Raw genomic sequence first — 21582 nt, 5'->3', positions numbered from 1 at the left:
CTGAAATTAACACTGATTCTTACAGGCAATTTCTCAATTTCCAATGCTAATTACATTTTTTTTACTTTTAAATTCTGTACCACCTGTTTTGGGCAAGACATCTTAGGCAGCGCGACCGCATTTAATCACAATTTTAATTAACCGCCCTGTAGATGTGAAAAAGAAGCAATTATAATGTAGATGAATGATGATTTTTCTGCATTAAATTGTTTTGTTTCCCTGGTATGTTGATTGTAACACAGCACACAAATACAGTAACTGTACAATTTTTTTCTATTGTAATTTAGTAATTGTTTTTGGAAAACCAGTTTGGGAATGAGTGACTTCATCTGTTTACAAATTGATTGATACTGTTCACTCACTGATTGCTGCGGCGTATATTTTGGTATTGCACAGCCTAGCATAAAATATAATTAGAGATGCACAGGCTTTGCAGCACCATTTTGGAATCTGAAAATCAACTGTAACTGAAGTATGTTTTCCTTGAGCATACTAGTATCAGTTGGGGCTGATGAAATGATAATCAAAACAATGGGCTTTCCAATTCCACCACTAGTAGAAACCCTTAGTTTCAATCTGATAGTTCTAATATGGTGAGTTTATGAATTACTATGTACTAGGCCTGGGAGCTGGGGGCTGGCAAGTCTGAAGCTTGCACAACTCACTCAGATCTGTATCACAAGAAGCATACAAGTGAGGTAAGGAAACAATGATGAAAAATAAAGAGTTGCTGCTTTGGAAATGGAAGGATTGTTCCCGACACCAGGCACAATGCACTGGTGTGCTGTAGCGCTAGCCTATCTCATCTCTACACTATGATACAATAAGATCACATTCATGCTCCTGGCTTGCAGATACAGATCATTAAAGCCGTACCTCACTGCAGATAAATTCAAAGATCTTATTTATGGGAAGCAGAGCTTGCTCCTCACTCTGCTAGGAATGGGATGGGGGAAAACGACAGCCATTGATACTTGTTTATGAAACCTTTATGCGAACGGATAGTGGAAGATCTACACTTAATATTCTCACATGAATTAGAAATCCCTCTAGGAATACCCTAAACCAACATCATACCCACTCCCAATCGCTGGGACATTCTCAATTAATGCATTTCATTGGTATCACAAGGGCTGGTGTCTCCCTTCAATCAGCCACTGAGATGTGCTCACTTGAATGAGTCCTGGGCTAGGCCATTTCCACCAGGCTAGAAAAAAAGGGGGAAAGGCCATATAAGCCATCATGAACGTTCAAAGAAAGCATTTATGAGATCTCTTTGACACCCCATTCTTTAAAAGATCCTAAACTAGGATAGTTAATTAAAAGACGAGAAGTCATCCTGCTTATGGCTGTGTATTTGCTGAGACCATAGCTTCATTTAGAGCAATTTAAAGATAGAATGATGAAGATATAAGTTGGCAGGGCAAAACAGATAATGTTGAGATGGGGTTGGGGCAGGAGGACTCTTTCAATCAACTTTTTTTTTTCTTTTATAAATAGTCACTAACAAAGTATTAATAGGAAACACCAAATTGGCACCAAAATTCACTTTGTATATTAAGTCTACCCTATTAATAAATTAAAAGGTCTACTCTTTTGCCCAATTGAGATTATTTGTCTAAATCTTGTTCACGCCTATGGGGCTGGACACAGGAATCCCAGATGAAAGTAAGACAACAGGCCAGTGTGTCTTACACTCTAGGCTGCCAGCAGGTCTAAGATTTTTTCATGTAGAATGTGATACAAGAACCAGCAATAAAAGCCCAGGCACCTCTGCTGGTGACATTCTTTCTGGCTGTAATAATTATTTGATATAAATGAACACTGAGTAAAACTACTGCTAATAAAAAAGTCAGAGGGACAATTCATTTCGGTTTGTTAGACTATCATTGCGAAGAAATGTGCGTAGGACAGGTGGAGATGCACGTGGGATTTACCCTGGAGATTCCATTTCTGGTTTCTAGTGTAGCCTCTGTGCTGTTAGCAGTCGTACCTTCACATGGTTGAATATTTTTCTCTCCTTTACCACCATCCTCACCTTGCTCCTAACAGCTCTAGAGAAACATGCTGTTTTATGAATGGAGGTAAAAATAACCCTGAATATCTCAAATTATAGCCTCTTTACATAATGAAAAAGGAGTGTTCTAGCAATAGACTTAAACTTTTTCTTTTTCCATAAAGTTGCTCCAGCAATAATGCTTGTTTGGAAGTTTCTAAAAGTGGTAACATCTGTGCTCCTGCAGGGAGATGCCATCCCACCAACCTTTATACCAGGCATTTGTCTTTGAGGGAAAATAAAGTACCTGATCCCAGGCCTGAGCCCATCTTAGCTCCGCGTATCTTCATACTCTGACCCACTGCGTTCCTTCGAGAAGAGAGCTGCTTCCCATGGCTACCTCCTCAATATAAACTTGCTAACTAATCTCTTAGCAAACACTTGAAGCAAACCTGAAGAGAGGAAAGAGAGGCAGAGGGGGAACAAAAACCCGGCATAGATAAAGCTCAAGACACATTCAATGGGACACTGGAATCTAAATTTAGTACCAAACTTGAGATTTCTTTTGAAGGGTTGCTTGTTGTATGTGGAACAGGGATTTTTGTAACCACGATTTTATTTTTAAATCTCAATCCTAATTCTTCTGCTATCTTTCAAATAGGGCTTACTTCAACAGGAACTCCCTTGATTCTTTCCCTCCTGTTGATGGAGATGTGCTTACTCTTGTAGGTATTTGCAAATGGTTTCTTTCATTACTATATTTTAAATAATGCCCTTTTAAAAAAAAGTCCACCCTGACTGCACTGTGTACACACAAGGTAACTTTCCCTTAGCAATGTATGTGAGAATCTACTGTTGGAAATAAATAATGACTTTCAACCAATGATCAAAGAAAAAATAAATCTTTTACCCTAATAAGACTTTTTAAGACTGGAATCCCATTTTTAAATGGATAACAGCTAAGAGGCTACTGGCAATCTATTTATTTCCAAAGCTGTGTTTTAATATTGGCTTCATAGAAACTGTACAGCAAATGGACCCCAGGGTCTTCAAAGTTAAAGCTTTTGAAATAAAGTTGGTATGTAGTATTTGAAAACATATTGTTCAGAATTTAAGTTTTAATATCTAGGAATAAACAGAGCATTAAATCAAGCAAAACTGTGACAAGGCCAATATGCACATGGATGATGCCAGCAAGGCATCTTCAGCCCTTTGTTCACAGCTTAACAAAACTGTGCCGTCACACCACTTTAGTTCAACAGTGCCTGTCGAATGGGCATCAGCAGCTCAGCCAGTGCCTGTCATACACACAGCTCCAGGACGGTTTGAAAGCAAGGGCTTATTCCACCCCCAAGTCTAGTTGGAAAGTGAGGAGGTTTTTAAATTATCTAGCAAAGACACCAACCTGCCCCTTCCTCAAAGTTAGAAGAGAGAAGAATGACAAAAATAATAATAATAAAATAAAAAACAAAACAAAACAAAAAACTGTGTGAGCATATGTATGTGTGTTTTAAGATATAGGAAAAAATGTACTCAGGCAAAGGAAGCACTCTTTGTATTTGTTTTCATTGTGAAAGCGATTATAAAAAAATTTGCAAGACTTTTTCTTAAAGCGACATTCCTGATAATGAAATAAAAGTTGAATGTCATTATTATTTTAAGATTTTTGACACATTTTTTTGGCCTTTAACCAACCGCATAAACTTCTTACATCAGAATAGACAGGTATTACTTGTGAAAGAGACTCTGCAACCCTATGTTATTCTGAGGAGTCTCTCTGAGATGTAATTTTGGCTACGTGGCTGTTTTTGTTGACCAAAATGCATTAGCTTTTAAATTTACAGCCTCCTGAGGTCTGGTCTCTGTGAACATTTAATCTGCTTCAGAAGAGAACCCTGGAGAAAACAAACCTGGTAAAGAGAAGGATTGTTCACTTTTCCAACAAGTTAACAATTAGAGAGGAAAAAAAACCCAAAAACCCAAACCGCCTTATTTTCCTCCTATAACACTGATCATGAGATTTGGCTTTTGAGCTTTAATAAGTGCTGGGGAGGTGCCTTGGAACTTTCCTTCTGTTTAATTAAGTGAGCCCACTCCTCTTTAGGCATCCAATCAGAGTGAGTGAGAACAAGCCCCAGAGAAGGGCTGGGGAGTCCTAGTGGTAAGAAGGAGCTGAAGGTATTCTGAATCTCTCGACCTTTTCAGCTCCTTCAAGATCCTGTGTTACTTAGATCCTTCCAGGACCAGCTGAGATTTCCGTACACTAAAGTTGAAAAGCTTGCGCTCTCCACCTCTCTCTCCCCCTTGTCTGTCTTTCACTCTGCTGCTGTCAGTTTGCTGCCTGTACTTTGGCTGTCTCTTTTCCAGTCTCTACCCTGTGAGTTTCTGGCCTGCCAATTTCAACTTGAAGCTTGACTGGGCTGATTTGATGCAAATACCTCCAGGGAAAACCCTGAAACTGATGAACAGTTATGTCAAGTCGATTTTGCACCATCGGGAAAAGGTAACCTCTGCGAGAAAAAAAACAACAAGGTTAAAGAGACAAGGGCTTTTCACGTGTAATACCTCTGCTGCACATCTCGTTCACTGTTTACCATCCCTCAGAAATTGTAACTGTCAGAATTAGTCCTAATTGCAGATGCGAAAGCTGCCATTATAATAAAAACAGAGGCAGTGCAGGCATTAAATGTAGCAGCCTAATTTGTGAGACTACAGAAAAGGTAGAGTAAATGAATATTTCATTACTTTAATTACCAGGGACTACTCTTTTCTTGCTGTCTTATGATAAGTGTTGCTGTAACTAGCAACAGCAAACATCCACTAAAACATAAAGTGCAATAATCGTCCTGCTGTCAGGATCACCACTTTAAAATACGAGCAGGGAAAAAAATATAATGGTTTATCTATTTCTTAGAGATTGCAGAAGTAGAAGATGGAAATTCATTTAATGTCAGGGGGAAAAATGCACACACAAAGGCACCAGTAAACAGGTTTTAGTCAGAGAATAATGGCTTCAAGACACAGAAGAAAAAAAATATCAGTTGACTATACATCTGAAGTGTTAGCCCTAAAAGAATGCTGGAAAGGAGAAAGTAGAAGGTAATCGTATTCAGATTTTTTTAAGGCAAAATTTTGTTTTGTGTTGCACAATGTAATTGCTTGAACATTAGAAAATAAAACTCAAGTGACTAGGGGAAAGACGAGGAAAGCAAGCAGTTTTCAAATGATTAAGTAAAGGTGGAAAAAGTTCAAGTTGGCAAAAGTTTAGAAGCTCAGTCCAGTTCCATTTAAAAGGACTAGATAAAGCCTGCCAGAAAAAGGACTTTGCCTGCAGTTCCAGAGTACTGATTCATAAGATTTGGGGAGTCTCAATTATTACTCACCACTGACACCTTGAAAAACCCTGGGCAATTCTCTAAAAAATGTCAATTTCAGGTAAGGGGCCCCAGGTGGGTGGGAGGTGGTTAGATGGTGGGAGGTGAGCCTAGGAGAGGGGGGTGTGGTTGAGGAGGTTGCTAAGACTGGTTGAAGCCAGCCTGTCTCTGCATTTATCACTGTGTCCCAGAGGAGGTGTTTGTTCAACATAGCAGTTTGACAGCACAAAAACACTGTGGCCAGAAGCCCTATCAAAGAGCCTACTGACACGTATCATTTGTGGTCTTGGTTTCACAGGACAAGGCCTCCTCACACTTTATCTGCACAAGTATAAAATCCACATATTTCTAAGTGTTCAGTATAGTTTTAAACCCCCCTCCCTTTTTTTCTTATAAATATTGTAAACACTACTTTAAAATACCATCTTTATTCAGGACTTCAGAATGCTGTTTTAAAAACCATAATAATTTGCAATCAATTTAGGATAATCTGTGTTAAGGTTGGTAGTACTACAAGAAAACAGTTTAAAAGCCCAAAGCTAGCAATTTATCCTAAATAATACACTTAAACCTCAGATTAATAGGTACAAGTAAGTTTTGTAAAAGTCAAGTGGCATAGAGAACGCTTTTCCCACCTATGATAAATCTTAGACAAGAGTCTACAATAATTTTTCACCTCTACTATTTGTGTTTAAATGTATTTCATTCATAAGTTAGAAATATGAAGTGAAAGTTAAAGAGAAAGAAACCAGAGTTTGGGTCCCAGGGTGCATTTGTGTCTGTGTACATGTGAGAGTGTGTGCATATGTGCTGTATTTAGTTTTCAAATTCCCATCTACAGAGCAAAGGTGATGGGGAATCTTAGAGGACGACCACTTTGCTTAGAGATAGTTTCCTCTTAATGGGTCTATTTATTATGAAAACACAGCTTACTGAGTTCTTTTTATGTAAACCTCACCTCTTAAAACTGAGAAATCTCATGATGTGAAACACTTCCATTGATGTGCTTGGTGTCTAAAATAGAAACTTAGGTACTTCCAAGAACAGGCAAATTGCAAAGTTTCTTTGATTACAGTTACTTGGATATAAAAGATAATATAAATACCATTTAAACTAAGAAACAGTGAAAGCTACATGCTACATATATGCATTAAGTGAGTACTACATTCCTTGAAATTTACTCATTTGTTTGAGGGGGAAAAAAATCAGATGTGTTTAGAATATATTTTAATTTGTTGATCTGTTATTGATTACTTCTTGTTTTGAAGAGGGGGGTGGCTATTTCCTTTACAGGAGCACCTTTCTTAGAGTTAGTTATAAAAAGAAATATGCAGTAGCATACAAGATCAAAAATCTCTATGTTGTCATATGAACCATATTAACTATTATAGAGGAGGTCATTACAGTCTTTAATGTACAAAATATTTTGTCTCTTTGTTATGAGAAATCATTAATGAGATACCTATCCTCAAAAGAATGAGATCATTTACCTCTAACACCTGAGATTATTTTAAAGTGTCACTGTATCCTGAAGATTTAAAAATACACCATTGTATTTCTGTGCTTGTGAAAAATAAAGTTGGCTAAACTAACCAATTGTGTGTTTATTGTTTGATTGAAAGAATATCTTCATTTGAGTGTAATTGAACTTCAAAAAATTCAAGTTAAGAATTACACCTTCTTCAAGTTCATAATAGGGAGTGTGTGGGTTTAGTTTGAAATAGCATACTATAAAAAATAAAAATGAAGAACAACTTTTAAAAATGGATTAAATACCATTGAATATGAAAATGAATACCATAGATTATAGGGAAAGTTATCTGGAGTATTAAGTTTATAGGAATGCTTTTAAAAAGAAAAGTAAAAAAAGTAACTTCAAGACATATACTGACAGTTCTGTATTTGTCTTCTAATTCTAACAAGACCTTCAGATTTCAATCCTTCAACTCAGCTCAGCAGTGGAACTAAATTTGTAAATAATCATGAATCATTATGATTATTACATTCCTCAATTGAAAAATGAAAGCAAAGTTCAATCAGGTCCTTCTTGAAATCTTTTCTCCCCTTAACCTCTTTTTTTTTTTTTTTTTTTTTTGGTCTAAGCTCCTGGCTTTTCTGAGTCTAGTTTGTTAAAGCCCCCATTAATTTCTAACCAAGACTGCAGTACTCACTATAAATGTGCATGACTTTATCAGCTCTCATACTTTCTTGGGTCACAAACACACAATATCTGATGAGACACTGATCATCTTCCTTCTCCTTTCTCTCTTCAGCTCCTCTAACTTTCCTGTCAGAAGCTTGAAAAAATATGCACAGTTACTGTTGCTGAGGGGAGACAAAGTTTAACTTCTGGGTTGGCAATTGGAGAATAATTCATGAGCAGATTTCTAGCAAATGATATGATTTGCTAAATTTTGGTCTTTGATTTATATTTATGTACTCCTGCTACTGCTAAGGTTTTGCCAACCTCAATTAGATCATGAATGAGATCATTTTAATTCAGCCCCCAAACTGTGACCTGACCATGGTCTGAAAGTGTTCAAAAAGTAATTTTAAGCCTCCCTTTGATTTGAAAAGGAATACTGCATGCTTGGTCGTTCATACAAATAACATAAAACTTAATTATTGGATGATTTGGCAGAGGACCTTCTTGCCAAACAACAGTCAATGCCAGCTACTGTGATGCTGGCGCTGCCCTGGCCCCCAAGCCCATAGCCCCCTTGTGTACGAGCGTTTGTTCATTGTGTCTCAGGGCAAGATGCGTTCAGATAGGATTCAAGGATCTGGGAGGCAGGGTGCAATGCAAAGGGTGTACCCTATTTATAACTCCAGTTAAAAAATGCTGTCTCACCTAGAAGGGAAGTAGATCCGCGCTGTCAAATCACCAGGAGGCTGTGACAAAGGGAGCTTGCAGCCTGACACACGGTGTAACAACATAGCAAACACCTTTAATTCTGTCATGTCTCATACCCTTTACTTTCTCACACATTTATGGCTGCTCGAACGTTGACACCTACACTCTTTTTCGAAACTAAATAAGGCAATCTTATTTAAGCCCAAATGCAACACCTGTAAAGTTATTCTTGTGCCCAGCAAAAAATAACCATTAACTCCTTCCTCATAAAACCTGCTCTGCTTGCTTTGGAAACTCTCAAGTTGGTAACGGCCAGCTTGAAGCCCTGACTCGGAGGTCCACATGACCTCCCAAGCTCTGATAGATAGGCAAGACTTCCCCCTCGGAAAGATGCAGAGGCTGAGATAATGTCACTGTCCGCACTGGCCTCCTAAAGCTTCTTGAGTTGAAGCCCCTTTCCTCATCACAAACTTCTGGTATCTTTCACAGTAAGGAGAGAGGCCCCAGCTGCTTCGTTCCCTCTAGCGACCGGAGTCTAATATTTTAAAAGCTAGAAATGAAAATAGCTTTTCTAAAGATATTTCCTGGAATTTTTAATGTGCTGCTTTGATTCCTTTTTTCTATCTTTTTTTTTTCTTGCCAATTATAAACCACCATTTGGAGGGCTTATGAGCAATGTAAGTCCACCTCATCTAATTAAACCACATTGTTTTAAAAGCTTGAACAGTTTTCATGTCTACAAGACTTGTCTGAATAATAAACTGCTAGAGCCAGAATTCTGAGTGTCTTTGGAGAGCCAGAATTTCATCTGCTAAGTGCAAAGGGCCAGGCACTCAAAGAGTTAAGGAGTGTTCCCGCATTGCTGGGTAGGTTAATATCACAGCTGCCTAGTAAAGCATTATCCTGTACCTCACTTAACAAAAGCCTCCTTTTGCAAACAGACTCCCACTTTCTCCCCAAGTGTCCAAAGGTGTTTACTGAAGTAAATCTGCCTAAATCCTTCATTGCTTGGGTCATGGGGGTGGGTAGGAGGGGTGGAAGGTGTAGGGATAATCTCTTTTTGTAAATTCTGTAAATCTTCTGGGAAAAAGAAAAAAAAAATCAGGAGTCTGTGTCACATGTTCATGTACAACTGCTAATATATCCGTTAGTTTTGCTCTTATAAGTGAAATATGCCACAATGCCTATTGGAAAAGGCGCTGTTTCAAATAATTCACTCTGATGTTTGGAGATATTGTAGTTTCCAAAGTGAGTGACTGAGAGAGAGAGAGAGAGAGAGAGAGAGAGAGAGAGAGAGAGAGAGATTGTGTGTGTGTGTTGTATGCTTAATCTAATTGTTGAAGAAAAACTGTTGGTATCTTCGAAGTGGTTTCAGAAGGGTGGGGGAGAAAGACAAGACAGTTTAGGAGCATGATAATGCAGATGAAAAGTTGTCACGAGAGGTTCCTGCTCTTGCCGTGGTCTTGCTGCAGTACCACTAACTGCATGTTACTTGTGCATGTTGAAAAGAGATTCAAATAACACAGCAAAACCTGACAGGTCCGCCTGCAAGGGCTTAAACAATTCCCAGTAAGAAGAAGCCCTTTAGGCACAAACTTTCTCTCTGGAAAACGTGAATACCACCAACCCCTCCCTACAAATCTTGAAGCATCCAGTTTGAGATACAAAAAGGCTGTCATCTCACAAATGTTAAACATACTAAAAAAATCTGAAAAAAAAAGTATGGAGAAGGTGTGAAAAACGTGGCACTTTACAGCCCTCAAAGCTTTTTAAAATAGAACAACTTTTCCCCCTAAAATTCTTTTCAGAGATTTTTTTTTTCTCCTTTTTGGCTCATTTGAGAGTTTCTTTCTTGGCTTTTTTCCCCTTTCATTTGAAAATATGAATTATCATAAAAAGTCGGAGGGGGGGGGTGGAGAAATGGGAAAGTCTTTTCCAGTTTTCCTGAGGATTTATCACTGTGTTCAGGCTGGGTGTGAGCACCCATCACTGAAGCCAGACCAGGGGCCCAGGCTCTACTTTGCCCCTTCCCTCCCACGCCCCCCCCCCCCCCAGAGTCCTCACCTCTCAGGTCTCAGGGTAAACAATGATAGTAATTAAAGCCAAATCCTAGGCAGCATTCAAGGGCAGGAAGTCCACACACCTGACCCCAAATCTAACAGGCTGCTAGGGTAGAATTCAATTCCTCTCTGACACTTTTTTACCTCAAGTGTTGAGCGGGTGGCCATGAATAGTACAGACATGCCATCTTGTAACACTATATGCCTGTCAGGAGGGACAGGGCCTGGTTGAGCATCAACTATATAAGGCTGGTAACTAGGGGAAGCCCAACAAACAGCCACAAACACCTAAGTTATTTTACTCAGCTACTATCCTCTTCCTCTCTTTTTCTCTCTCTCTCCTCTCTTTCTCTCTCTCTCTCTCTTTCTCTCTCTCTCTCTCTCCCTCTCTTTCTTTTCATCTTGGCTTTCTGTGGCAGAATGCAAATGGAGCCTGCCGGCGGTGAAAGGGCTGAATTGTGATTAAGAAGAAGAAGAGCTCCTTTCTTTGTTCTCCCCTCAGGGGATGTTTACTGGGAGAGACACAGCGGATCAGATATGAAAGGCATTCAGGTCAGCATTGATGTGAGCGAAAGTGAAATCATACCTAAGGCATTCAAAAGACCGCCGTGTCAGGGGTCCAGCTAACGGTGCAGCTACTGTGTGCGTCTTCCCGGAGAGGCAAAAATCTTTTCACAGACTGGCGATTTTTTTTTCTCCCTAATTTACTACAAAATTATAAAAGTCTCCCCCCACCCCATTTACTTCCTACCCCATGACACAGGAGTTAGTATTTTCTCTCTTCATGGACCACACACAAAACCAGACCAACTTCTAATAACTGTATTACCTAAATGAACCAGCAAGGCACCATCTGAGCTGTGAAATCTGTTTTTTTTTTTTTCTCTCTCTCTCTCTCTCTCTCCTAAAAGCAGGTGTATTCATGTGGGCTACATATATGCATAATATGTAGGGAAGAACTGAGAGAAAGGGAAAGCCAAGACACATGCATGATGGCTTTTTCTCCCACCTCCCTGAGAAGAAACAAGACAGCAACACACACACATACACACACACACACACACACACACACACACTCACACACCACAACATAAAACAGCACAGAACACCTTAATACGAAATCCTTTATTTACTTTGTAACTACTAGTTACACTTTTCTTGAGAGCTTTCACTCTGACACAACTGTCACCCAAGATAAAAGTATTTGGCACATAGCTATTAAGGCAAAGGCTTCCATAGAGCCTTCAAATTATTATCATTTTCCTCTAAAAAAATGCTTGATGAAGAAATACTTGGATCTTACTTTTTAAAAGTTTACACTCCCCGCATCCCAAATAGTCATTCAATAGATTCTCCAAGTGGTAAGTTGATGCTGTTGGCATAAACAAGGCTATATAAATATATACAAATTCACAAATCACAGCAAACATACAAATAACAAGGAGGTTCCTGGATGTTTCAAGGCTTAAAAATGAAAAGGAAAAATCCCATTTCATCTTCTGATTGCTAAAGACGGAAAAGAAAGGAAGGAGGAAGCATGGCTAGATTATTGGTTTTAAATCATCGTTCCCTCTGCTCTGAATTATATTTTTCAACCTTCATATTTTGGCTAAAAAGCATATATGGGCTTATGTTAACATCTGCTTTTTGTAGTGACATTTAATTCTGTATATTTTCAACTAGTGTTTCTGCATCACAGATTTTCCTCCTTTATCTCCTTGCTCTAAAAAGACAACCAAAGAGCAATCAAAAAGGTGTCTGACTTGGCCATTCAGACAATTGCCCCCTTGTGGGAATGCGGGAATGAATGGTACAGTGGACACCCCAGCACCATTGACGTTATAAACATGTAAATGAAACACATTAGGGCAGACAATCAATTGTCTGTGAGCATTGCAAACCTGCACTCCCTCTCTCTGTGACAGGCACAAAATAGTGTCTACCTTGGGAAGCCACGGTTCTGGAGAGGAAAAGGACAAAGAATCCCCTTTCACACAGAAGAAAATGCACCTTAAAAGCCTTGGAAGAATGCAGATGACAAAAACTGTTGTAAGGAAAAGAATCCCCCACATCTTGGAATAAACACAGCACTGCTAGATAGCAAGCAATGCTCTCCTTTCCTACCTTCAAGGGAGACACACATTTTTTTCCCAGGGAATATTCTTAATATGACATAAGGGTCTTTGAAAACCTCTTGAAATTTTCTTTAAGCAAATTAAGAAAGAAGAACAGGAAGCATTGTAAAACCTATTACAGAATGTTTTAGCAAGTAACTTTAGTCTTGGATTTAACCATATTTGAAAATAAATGCTGAAAGGCATAAATTTGTTTTTAATTTGGGCAACAGAGAAACAGTGAAGTTTAAAACCCTTACCTAGCCTTACCACTGAAGTTTAAAACCCTTACCTACCCTTATCTCTGGTGGACCATCACACTAAGGATGCCACCAGGATGGTTACTGGCTCTGATTCTAAGCAAGGCGTTTCTAACCAAATTGACTTCGTTTTCCCAAATTGAAATAAAACAAATAGATCAGTCTAGATACATAGCCCCCAGCTTTGTATGTGTGCAGCCTGACAAAACTTGAAGAAGATCTGCACAGCGAGAATAGGATGGAGATGGATATCTTTGGAATGCCCTCAGAATTGGTACCTGCCACAAAAAGTGCCTGAGTGCTTTCAGAATCAGTAAAACCGGCTCCCAACAAGCTCATCAACTTTATGAAGAAAGCTTGCCAAAGATCTCCACACTTGCAAAGATAACCAAGTCTGTGACCGACTGCAATCCGAGGAAACTTCCCTGTTTAGTGTGTACTGAGGAGCTCTAGTCTCCGACGACCACTCCAACTTCTTCTCTCAGGAGGAGAGCTGGGAGTCTCATTCAGAAGAAGGGGTAGACTGTATTTCCTTTTCTTTCCATTTTGGCATCTCTGAAATGGGGACAACTTTTCTGTCTCTTAATCCCTCTAAGCATCACTACCAGCACCTCCACTCCCTTTAAGGAGGTAGTAAGAAGCGAGGGTTTATTTTAAACATTTCTGCTTGTCTGATTGTTTCTCTTGTAGGATCTAAAGTTCTGACAACATTCAACTGGATCCCTTCTCTCTACCACCTGAAAATCAGAGACTAAAGGTGTTTGGAAAATGTTCTACACTTCCCTACATAGTCCCCAATCCATTAGCAGAAACTTTGGAGAAAAATCAACTGTAACTTTTTTCTTTCCTTCTTCCATTTCCCTTTTCTTCTAATTCAGTTTTCCCTTAAAAGACAACTTCAATCCCTTCTCTGAAATAAGCAGTTTCCGGATTTGATATTTTGTTATACAGTGCAAGTGTGTGATAGATTTTTCAGAGGCTGATGCTGGAAGGCAGGAGGCTGGGGAGGCAGGCCCCTCTTCCCAGGCTCTGCAGGAGGCAGGAGGGAAGCTGGAGCATCCCAGGACCTGCTGCCCGAACCAGTGGCAAAAGCAACAAACTTTGCAAGTCACACTTGGGCTGCGCCAATGGCAGGCAGCAACCGGGTATCTCCTGTTCCTAGTGCTCATTCCTGACTCCAAGGCTACCTGGAGATAGTGGGGGTATAATCAGGGGAATAAAAAGGGGGGCTGGGTTTTCCCCCTCCCCTCCAGCTTTAGTGAAAGTGTTACAAAGTGAGTCAGGCGACTGAGGATCATCTGACTGAACTTTCTTGAAACGGACACACATTCTTGTCTGCGGGGAGCTCAATTTTTGCCTCCTTCCCCCTCGCCCCACTCTCCCTTTCCTTCAGCACATCTTAGTTTCTGGGAAGGTGGTTCCTCCTTTCCATGTGGGGGAAAGAGGACTGACTGTCGGCTCTGTGTTAGCTTGGCCCTGGCACTGTCTTTGCCAGGCATCTTGCTAGCCTGAGAATCTGGAAGGTTGGGTTATAGATTCTTGTTTCTGTCTTTGTACATTTATTTTCCTCAAACTGCTTTTTTTTTTCCTCCTTTGCTGTTTAATAATTGTACACTTCATTGTCTTCTAACCAACGGTCTTGACCAGCCTCTCAAAAATACCCAATGCTTTACACATTTTATCTCCTTGATGCCTTAGTCCATATATTCACTGTTGACTTCATTAAAATTATATAAAGTGCCATTCTAGGTTCTTGGATGTCCATCTTTTTATTTTTCTTGAAGCTTCTATTTCTATGATTATTATTGCCATTATTCCTTTCCAGGAATTTCTATATGATGTTGATAAGCATCATCATATTTAGTGTTATCAGCAAAGACACAAGCTGAAAAGTGACATCTTTTCCATGAATCCAGGAAAGAAGAAAAATCCACTCAGTTCAGATAAATCCTGGCAATTCCCAAAGGAAAAGGCATTGGATACGTGTTTGATGAGAAAGAAAATGAAAAACGGGGAAGGGGGGGCTCTTCTACCTGCTTCTCAAAACCAGGACATTGCTCAGTCAGATTAAACCCAACTGAAAACATTGACAAGCAACCAATTTACAGCATGTTTTCTCACAGATTATTTGAGGAAAAAAAGGGACAGGTAACAGTCAAAGTTACAGAAGCTGTAAGCAATAGAAAGACTTGATGTTAAGTGTGCAGGGTCTGAGCTAAATGCCTTAAAATGTGCAATTCAACTTTCCACTTCGGAGTGCGGAGGCTTCTTCCAAATTGGTGGCTAGGCGAAGGGGAAATGGTTGCCATGTCATGACTGTGCACCTTCCTGGTGCTCCATTCCACCTGCAATTCCCACCCTGCCCCAGGGACTCCCTCTCAGCTAGCACCCCAGGGGTTCCCAGGAAGCCAGGATCCCTCTCTTTTCACAGAACTGGGCTGTGGCCTGACCTCACTGCTGGGGCAAGGCTGGTCACTGGTGGCAAAATCCTGAAAGGTTTGGAAGGAGGAAGGCAAGAAGAAACAAACACTTTAAATAGTCTTCCTTGCAAAAGAACACTTCTGGGAGCCTTGCTTTAAATCTCATTCCTCTCTCTCTCTCTCTCACTCTCTCTCAAAAAAAAAAAAAAAAAAAAAAAAAAAAGACTATTTAACATAAGAAAAAAAAAGCCTCCTTGACACAAAGCTTTTGTTATCCAGTTGATCAGCAACGTGCTTTAGATACTTGTAAGAGGGGGAAAAAAAGCCCCACAACAGACATTGATTTTAGAAAATCAATAACCAACATTTAATAAAAGGAACAGAGGAAACACAAGAGAGGAGAGGGGGACATTAGGTGTAATTTTAGTGTCTACTAAATTACCCAGAGATGGAGAAGGGGAAGTCTCCTGTGTAAGGACCACCTTAAATAATGCCAGGCACCAGAGTGAAGAAAAGATTAAATTAAAACACACACACACATACACACACACTTAAAAAGAGGCAGCCTGAACTGAATGTTGGGGAAGCAGCTTCGAATATATTATTGTACTTGTTTTTTGTAATACTAAGCCAAGCAAATAGATCAAAGACAGCACAAAGAGGAAAGGCAGGGTAACGTAACGAACAGTTTCTGACTAAAATTCCTCTATCACTCCCCCATATGGCTCGACACCTCCACCACAACAAGCAAAAGACACACACACACACACACACACACACGAGAGAGAGAGAGAGAGAGAGAGAGAGAGAGAGAGAGAGAAGCATCATTTGTCTCTAATCAAAATTCTCTCGTCTTTGTGTTTTTTCCTCCTCTAGCACCCCACACTGCGCCCCCAGCTGCCCCCTCTCCGCGCCGCGCAGCATTAGGACAGGCCAGGGGCGCGCACAATTGTCTTCTCTAGAGGAAAGTTCCTCTAAGTGGGTCCTGGCGGTCCCGGCAAGGCGCGGGCTGGGGTTGCGGGTGGCCGGGCAGGCGTTACGACCCGCGCCCAATTCGGGAGCGTCTACGCGGCCCAGCGCCGGTTGATCTGGCTGAGAGCGAAGGGAGCGAGAAGTTTCCTTTCCGAGTCTGGGCTGGCGCTGGTTAGCTTGTTTGTTTTGAGGGGTTGGTTTTTTTTTTTTTTTTTTCTTTTTAAACTCAGTATCCTCCGTCAGCTCCCGCCGGCACCCTCTCTAGTCCCCAGTCCTCTCCCCTCCCCCAGGCGCCTTCCGCGCACTTGCCAATCACTTTTCTCTTTTATTCCCACGATTTTGTTTGGGGGTAATACCTAGGGGGTCTCTCTCTCTCTCTCTCTCTCTCCTTCTCTCCCCCCCCTTTCACTCTCTTCCCTCCCCCACTCCCCCTTTCTTTCTTAGCCTCTCTCCAAGATGGACCTACTAATCTGTCACCCCCTCCCTTTAAACTCTCACCTCTGGTCTGTGTGTCTCCCTCGCACCCCCTTCTCCTTCCTCTTTTCTGACTCAGCCTGGATAACGGGCTCCTTCTGACCATATAGAAACTGCCTGGTAAAGTCTCGCTGAGCCCCGAGACTCCTTCATCCCCCGGCGTGGGGGCTAGAGCCTATGGCAGAGGAGCCACTGGTCCCCTAGTCTGCACCGACCCCACCGGATCCCGAGCGGGGCGGCCGAGTCCCTCCCACCCTGGAGTCCCGGCGCGCCCGGCCCGGCCGGGCTGCTCGCGGACCGTTACTTGGCGCTCGGAGAGGCGGCCCGGCGACTCTGGCAAGAAACTTTAAGCGTTGCTGAGGCACATCCCCGGGTCCCCTCTCCCGTCCTCCCAGTACCTCTGCCACCCTCACCTCCGCCCCAGGATCTTGCATGACCTGGCGCCCAAACCCCCACCCTGACCGCGCCGGACGCTCCAGCTGCCGGGCCAGGGACCCGGCGGGCCGGGAGCTAACCGAGCGGGAGGCGGAGGCGAAGGAGGGCGGAGGCTGGGGCGCGAGGGGCTAGTGGGGCTGGGGGCACGGGCCCCTGCCAGACCCCTGAGCTTGGAGCCTCCCGGCGCCCGACCCTCACTTTGCCCGGCACTTCCCCAACTCCCCCCAAGTCCAGCCGCCGCGCGCGCCGGGCTCCGGCGCCGGCCGCGGAGAGAGGCTCGCCCGCGAGCCCCGGGCGCCGCCACCGCCGCCTCGGTTCCTTTTCCCTTTCCCCCCCTTCTCCCTGGGTTTCGAGCCGCGGAGTGGCCCGGAAAAGTTTGGTTCGGGCCGCTTCTTACCGTTTTTCCTCCTGGGATTGGCTTGTTTGCGCCTCTTGCACCGGGGGCCATCCGCCATGATCGGCTGCTTCATTGATAAGAGCGGATCAGATGGCAGTTCGCATGGACTCGGCGCCCTGCTTCGGCAGCACGCAGGCTCGATCTAGCAACCAAACACAGCGACAATGTGGGCATCGCCCGCGCCCATTGAAACGCGCGCGGGCGGCCCAGGGGAGCCGGGCCAGGGCCCCGGTGAGCACCCATCCGAGCCCCCCAACGCCAAAGCGAAACTTCAGCGGCCCCCTCCCCGCCCCCCACCCCCAGCCTTGGCCCTGAGGCGCTTTGTGTTTGTTACTGTTTGGTGTGTTGCACTAGCGAGGGGATCAGAGAGACAAGAATTACATCTTCAAAATGAGTCATAACTCCTGACCGTATGAGGGAATGCACACGGCGGTACAGTAAGACTGCTTGACTCAGGGCTAGGCGGACCCTTTCCTCCGAAAAGTCCTCAGCCCGGCTCGGGAACTTGGGGTGAGGCGAGGCTTTCTTTCGCTCTCATCTTTTCTCATCTCCCCCGCACCCCCCATTCCCAAGAGGAAAGAAACAAACAAACAACGCGAAACAGCCTCTGGATGAAGCACACTCGGGTAAATTGATAATAGTAATTATAGGAAGCCCACTCACCCCGCGCCCCCTCCCCTCCCCTTTTGGAGTTTATAGAGGCACTCTTTTCTCCCCCCCCCACCCTTCGCCCCCAAATTAAGATTTCCCATTTTATGCGGCAATAAGAAACATAATTATAAGCCTCTTTGGACACAGCCCCCACCACCACCCCTTTGATAATATTTACTTAAGTATTTACCCCCATCTCACTCACACACATGCTCCCCCACCACACTGGTTCTCTTAAATAGTTCCAGTAGATTTTTTTTCCCCCTCAAGAAAGGAAAGAGAAAGTCCAACCGCTACGGCAATACTTTTAAGCTCTACTAAATGATCGTATCCTTTCTGGCTTCGAAACTTTTGTACCTAAAAATCGAGAGAGGCGCTGCATTTTTTCAGCTGAAACTGTCAAAACTTGGAGAAGGGGAACATCGGAGGCAGGCAGGAGAGTAGAATCCTGAAACTCGGTGGAGGTTGGGAAGATGCTGTGCCTCCAGGATTAGTTTAAACAGGGGGCTATAAAAGATGTAACAGATGCAAACTGTAACACAAGGGCCATTAACCCTTTCTCTGCCGCCGAGAACTCTCAGTCCCACGCCCCGCACCTATTGTCTCCTGTGCTAGAAGCTTTGCGGAAAACCTGGAAAGTGAGTATCAGTTTCCACACATTTGCTAAGAAGGGTGGGGGGTGGGGGTTTGAGCAGAGAAGGGGAAGTGGATGTTTTAGAAAGCACCTTAAATTTACCTAAGCACACACAGTGTAAGACTTTTAAGTTTGACACATTTTTATCATTTTGGTGCCTGTTCTATTAATTTAAATTGTTAGGGGAAATCCTAAAATAAAGAAATGGTCACACAAGTGTCTAGGATGAAACAGCTGGCCTGTCTTATTCATGGTGAGACTTACACATGATTGCATATAAGTATGTTTAATAAAGTTGCTAGTTTTATTAGTTTGTGTGTGTGTGTGTGTTTGTGTGTGTGTGTGGTGTGTCTGTGTGTGTGGGGAGAAGAGGGCATTTGTGCTGTAAACTTTATCTTTGACTATTAATCCTCACTCTGGAGTAAGTAATCTTGCCCTCATCATTATAGGGGGAGCATTTAAAAGTATATAATAGGTGGGAGATAAACATATTTATGTTAGCGGGTTAACCACTGTTTCTGGGAACTCCTGCTATTTCTCTTTTGACTTTTCAGTGCCTAAGTAAGGAATGGAATATGTGTGTGCATGAGTCTATTAAATCTATGTCTATGTTACTATGCCATTTAAAATACAATTTCAAAAGTTATCTTAATTTTAAACACTGATATCCTGACAGTAGTTTTCTTCCCAGCTGTAGTGACCCCCCCACACACACTACTTTGGTAAACGACTCAAGTTCCATGAGGACTTTCACTTCTTTATTTATAATCACAGAAGTGAGGTGTTACTTCACACACACACACACATACACACACACACACATACACACACACACACACACACATACACAAAGAATGAAATAAAGAAATGAAACTCGCTAAGCAGACAAAAACAGTCAACTTTCTGCTTAGAAAACAGCCTTCTCCGGTGGGAGAAGATGGACTGCCATGTCTAAGAGAAAGACTTGTCCCCGACTTTAGTAGGTCTGTATCGATTAAGTTTTATAATTATTAACAGGTATTTGCCAAGTTTTAATTGCTGAATATAATGAATTGGAATTTAGATGTGAAATTAGAGCAGCACCTCTCCCCTTGATGAGCTTTTATTCAATCCACATAGTTCTCAATAAAACTTTTCCTAGGTTGGGTAGCAAAAGGCACCTTTTATTACCTGAATGGACAGGTACAGGGGAAAATATTTGGGGGAGGAAAGAAGAAGAGAAAAAGAAGGAGAGTGTGCGAAAGACCAAGAGAAAGCAAAGAAGCCACTCTTGGGAAAAGCATGCCATAAAGGAGCTAAGCCCACCTGAAATTCCTACCCACAGGCACCCTTCTCACTTCAGACTCTCGTCTTCACTCAAAATGAGAAAATTTTTAAAAAGAGGATGGGGGACGAACACACCAAAAAAATAAAAATAAAATTAAAAAATTAAAAAAAAGGATAAAAGGTTTTTAAAAGGGGGAAAAAACCTACCTGCGAAGTCTTGTTTGTAGTTTTGGCCAGAAATGGTGAGAAGAAAAAGCATGAAGAAGCCGCGAAGTGTGGGGGAGAAAAAGGTGGAAGCGAAGAAACAGCTCCCGGAGCAAACTGTACAAAACCTCGCCAAGAGTGTCGGGAGGCAGGACCGTTATTCCTGCGGAGCAGGTTAGAACTGATCTCTTTCGGCCACTCCAGGAAACACAAACCTGGGGACGGACTGACGTGTTACGCCTCTTCTAATGACATTTTTTTCTTTTTCTTTTCTGTAGGAGAGAGAGGACAGACCCTGAAACACGCGCCACCTATCTTTGTGGGGAGGGATAATTGAAGCGCCCTGAGCGTGAGCATCATGTGAAAACGTGATCGCCAAGTTTCTCTCTGGGAAAGGATCTGGGATAGATTATACCTTGAAGTCTCCGCAAACGCTTATAGTGGAAGAAATGAAATTCCACCTCCCTCCCTTCCTCTCTCTCCCTCCCTCTAGCCTCTCTCCCTCCCTCCCTCCCTTCTCCACGCCCCCCCCCCCCCCCCCCCCGTCAAGCCTTTGGCATCATTATCCTCATCACTAAATCCTACAGAGTACAGGGCGGAAAACGGTGCACACCATTCACAGAACTGGAGAACTCCAAGGGGCGAAAGTTAAAGGGAAAGATCCCGGGTTCTCAATCCAGATCGCCTCTTATACAGATACCTCTAAAGACCAGATTTGAGATGCACATCAAGTTATGTGGCTATCTCGGCCCGGTTTCTAAAACTAAATTCTTTGCTTTTCCCTTCTTATTTTATTTTTTTTAGATGCGAGAACGGGGGTGGGGGGGTAGCTTCATTTGAACTGCATCTCAGGGCGTGTTTGTGTGTGTGTGTGTGTGTGTGTGTGCGCGCGCGAGCATGTGTGTGATGAATTTGTGCACTGTATCCCGATATCATAAAGTACTTTGACATTTTAATAAAGGGTTTCTAAGTAAATTAACATAGAATGCTGGGTTGACCAGTGTTTGGATCTCTCTAGATCTCACCGAGACCTCACTACAAAGTGAGGGACTGTGCATAGGGAGACAGGAGGTAAAAGGAGAAAGGCCATAGAGGAACTTAGCAGGGAAGGGAGAGCGCGATATTAAACGGCATGAGGTCTAAGTTTTGGAGTATATGTTTTTTGATATTGCAATTAAAGTAAAATTAAAAAGAAAAGACTCCACCTTTGCTCTGAAGGGATTGGTTATGCAAATATGGAAGGGATTTCCTGGAGAATACAGCTTTCTACTGTATGGTTAATTAAATAATCACTCAAAAGCTTCCAACGTGACGCTTCTGTCGTAATCCAATCAGGTTACATAGGTCCTAAACAAGAAAGATATTTTCCACATCTGGAAGTCAGCAATTTAGCAAGTACTGCACATTATTAACCAATTCAGAGCCCACTTCCCAGGGGAATTTTTTTTTTTTTTTTTTTGAAGTTTAAGTG

The 21582-nt window shown here is 42.3% G+C and overlaps 1 protein-coding gene and 1 long non-coding RNA gene across 5 annotated transcripts in view; one reads left to right on the top strand and one right to left on the bottom strand.

Annotated features, from left to right (window-relative positions):
• Zeb2 (zinc finger E-box binding homeobox 2) overlaps positions 1–20553 on the bottom strand; it is a 129597-nt gene extending 109044 nt beyond the window's left edge. For 3 of the 4 annotated variants that reach the window (XM_076866615.2, XM_076866612.1, XM_076866616.1), the window contains exons 1-2: positions 20115–20553; positions 17357–17498 (exon numbers count right to left, since the gene is read on the bottom strand). In XM_076866615.2, coding sequence (XP_076722730.1) covers positions 17357–17429 — 73 coding nt within the window. In that variant the 5' untranslated portion in view covers positions 17430–17498; positions 20115–20553. Of the gene's footprint in view, positions 1–17356; positions 17499–18364; positions 18515–20114 lie in introns of all 4 variants that reach the window. The other variant, XM_076866614.1, reaches the window with a different exon arrangement.
• LOC143407425 (uncharacterized) lies at positions 18562–20629 on the top strand. Its single transcript, XR_013092349.1, has 3 exons — positions 18562–18645; positions 20135–20285; positions 20390–20629. It is a non-coding gene; the product is annotated as an uncharacterized LOC143407425 (long non-coding RNA).
• Positions 20630–21582: the final 953 nt, after the last annotated feature.

Source organism: Callospermophilus lateralis, chromosome 9, assembly GCF_048772815.1.
Source record: "Callospermophilus lateralis isolate mCalLat2 chromosome 9, mCalLat2.hap1, whole genome shotgun sequence".
NCBI classification, from domain to species: domain Eukaryota; kingdom Metazoa; phylum Chordata; class Mammalia; order Rodentia; family Sciuridae; genus Callospermophilus; species Callospermophilus lateralis.
The sequence above is the reverse complement of the archived record's forward strand: the minus strand, read 5'-3'. Positions and strand labels throughout refer to the sequence as shown.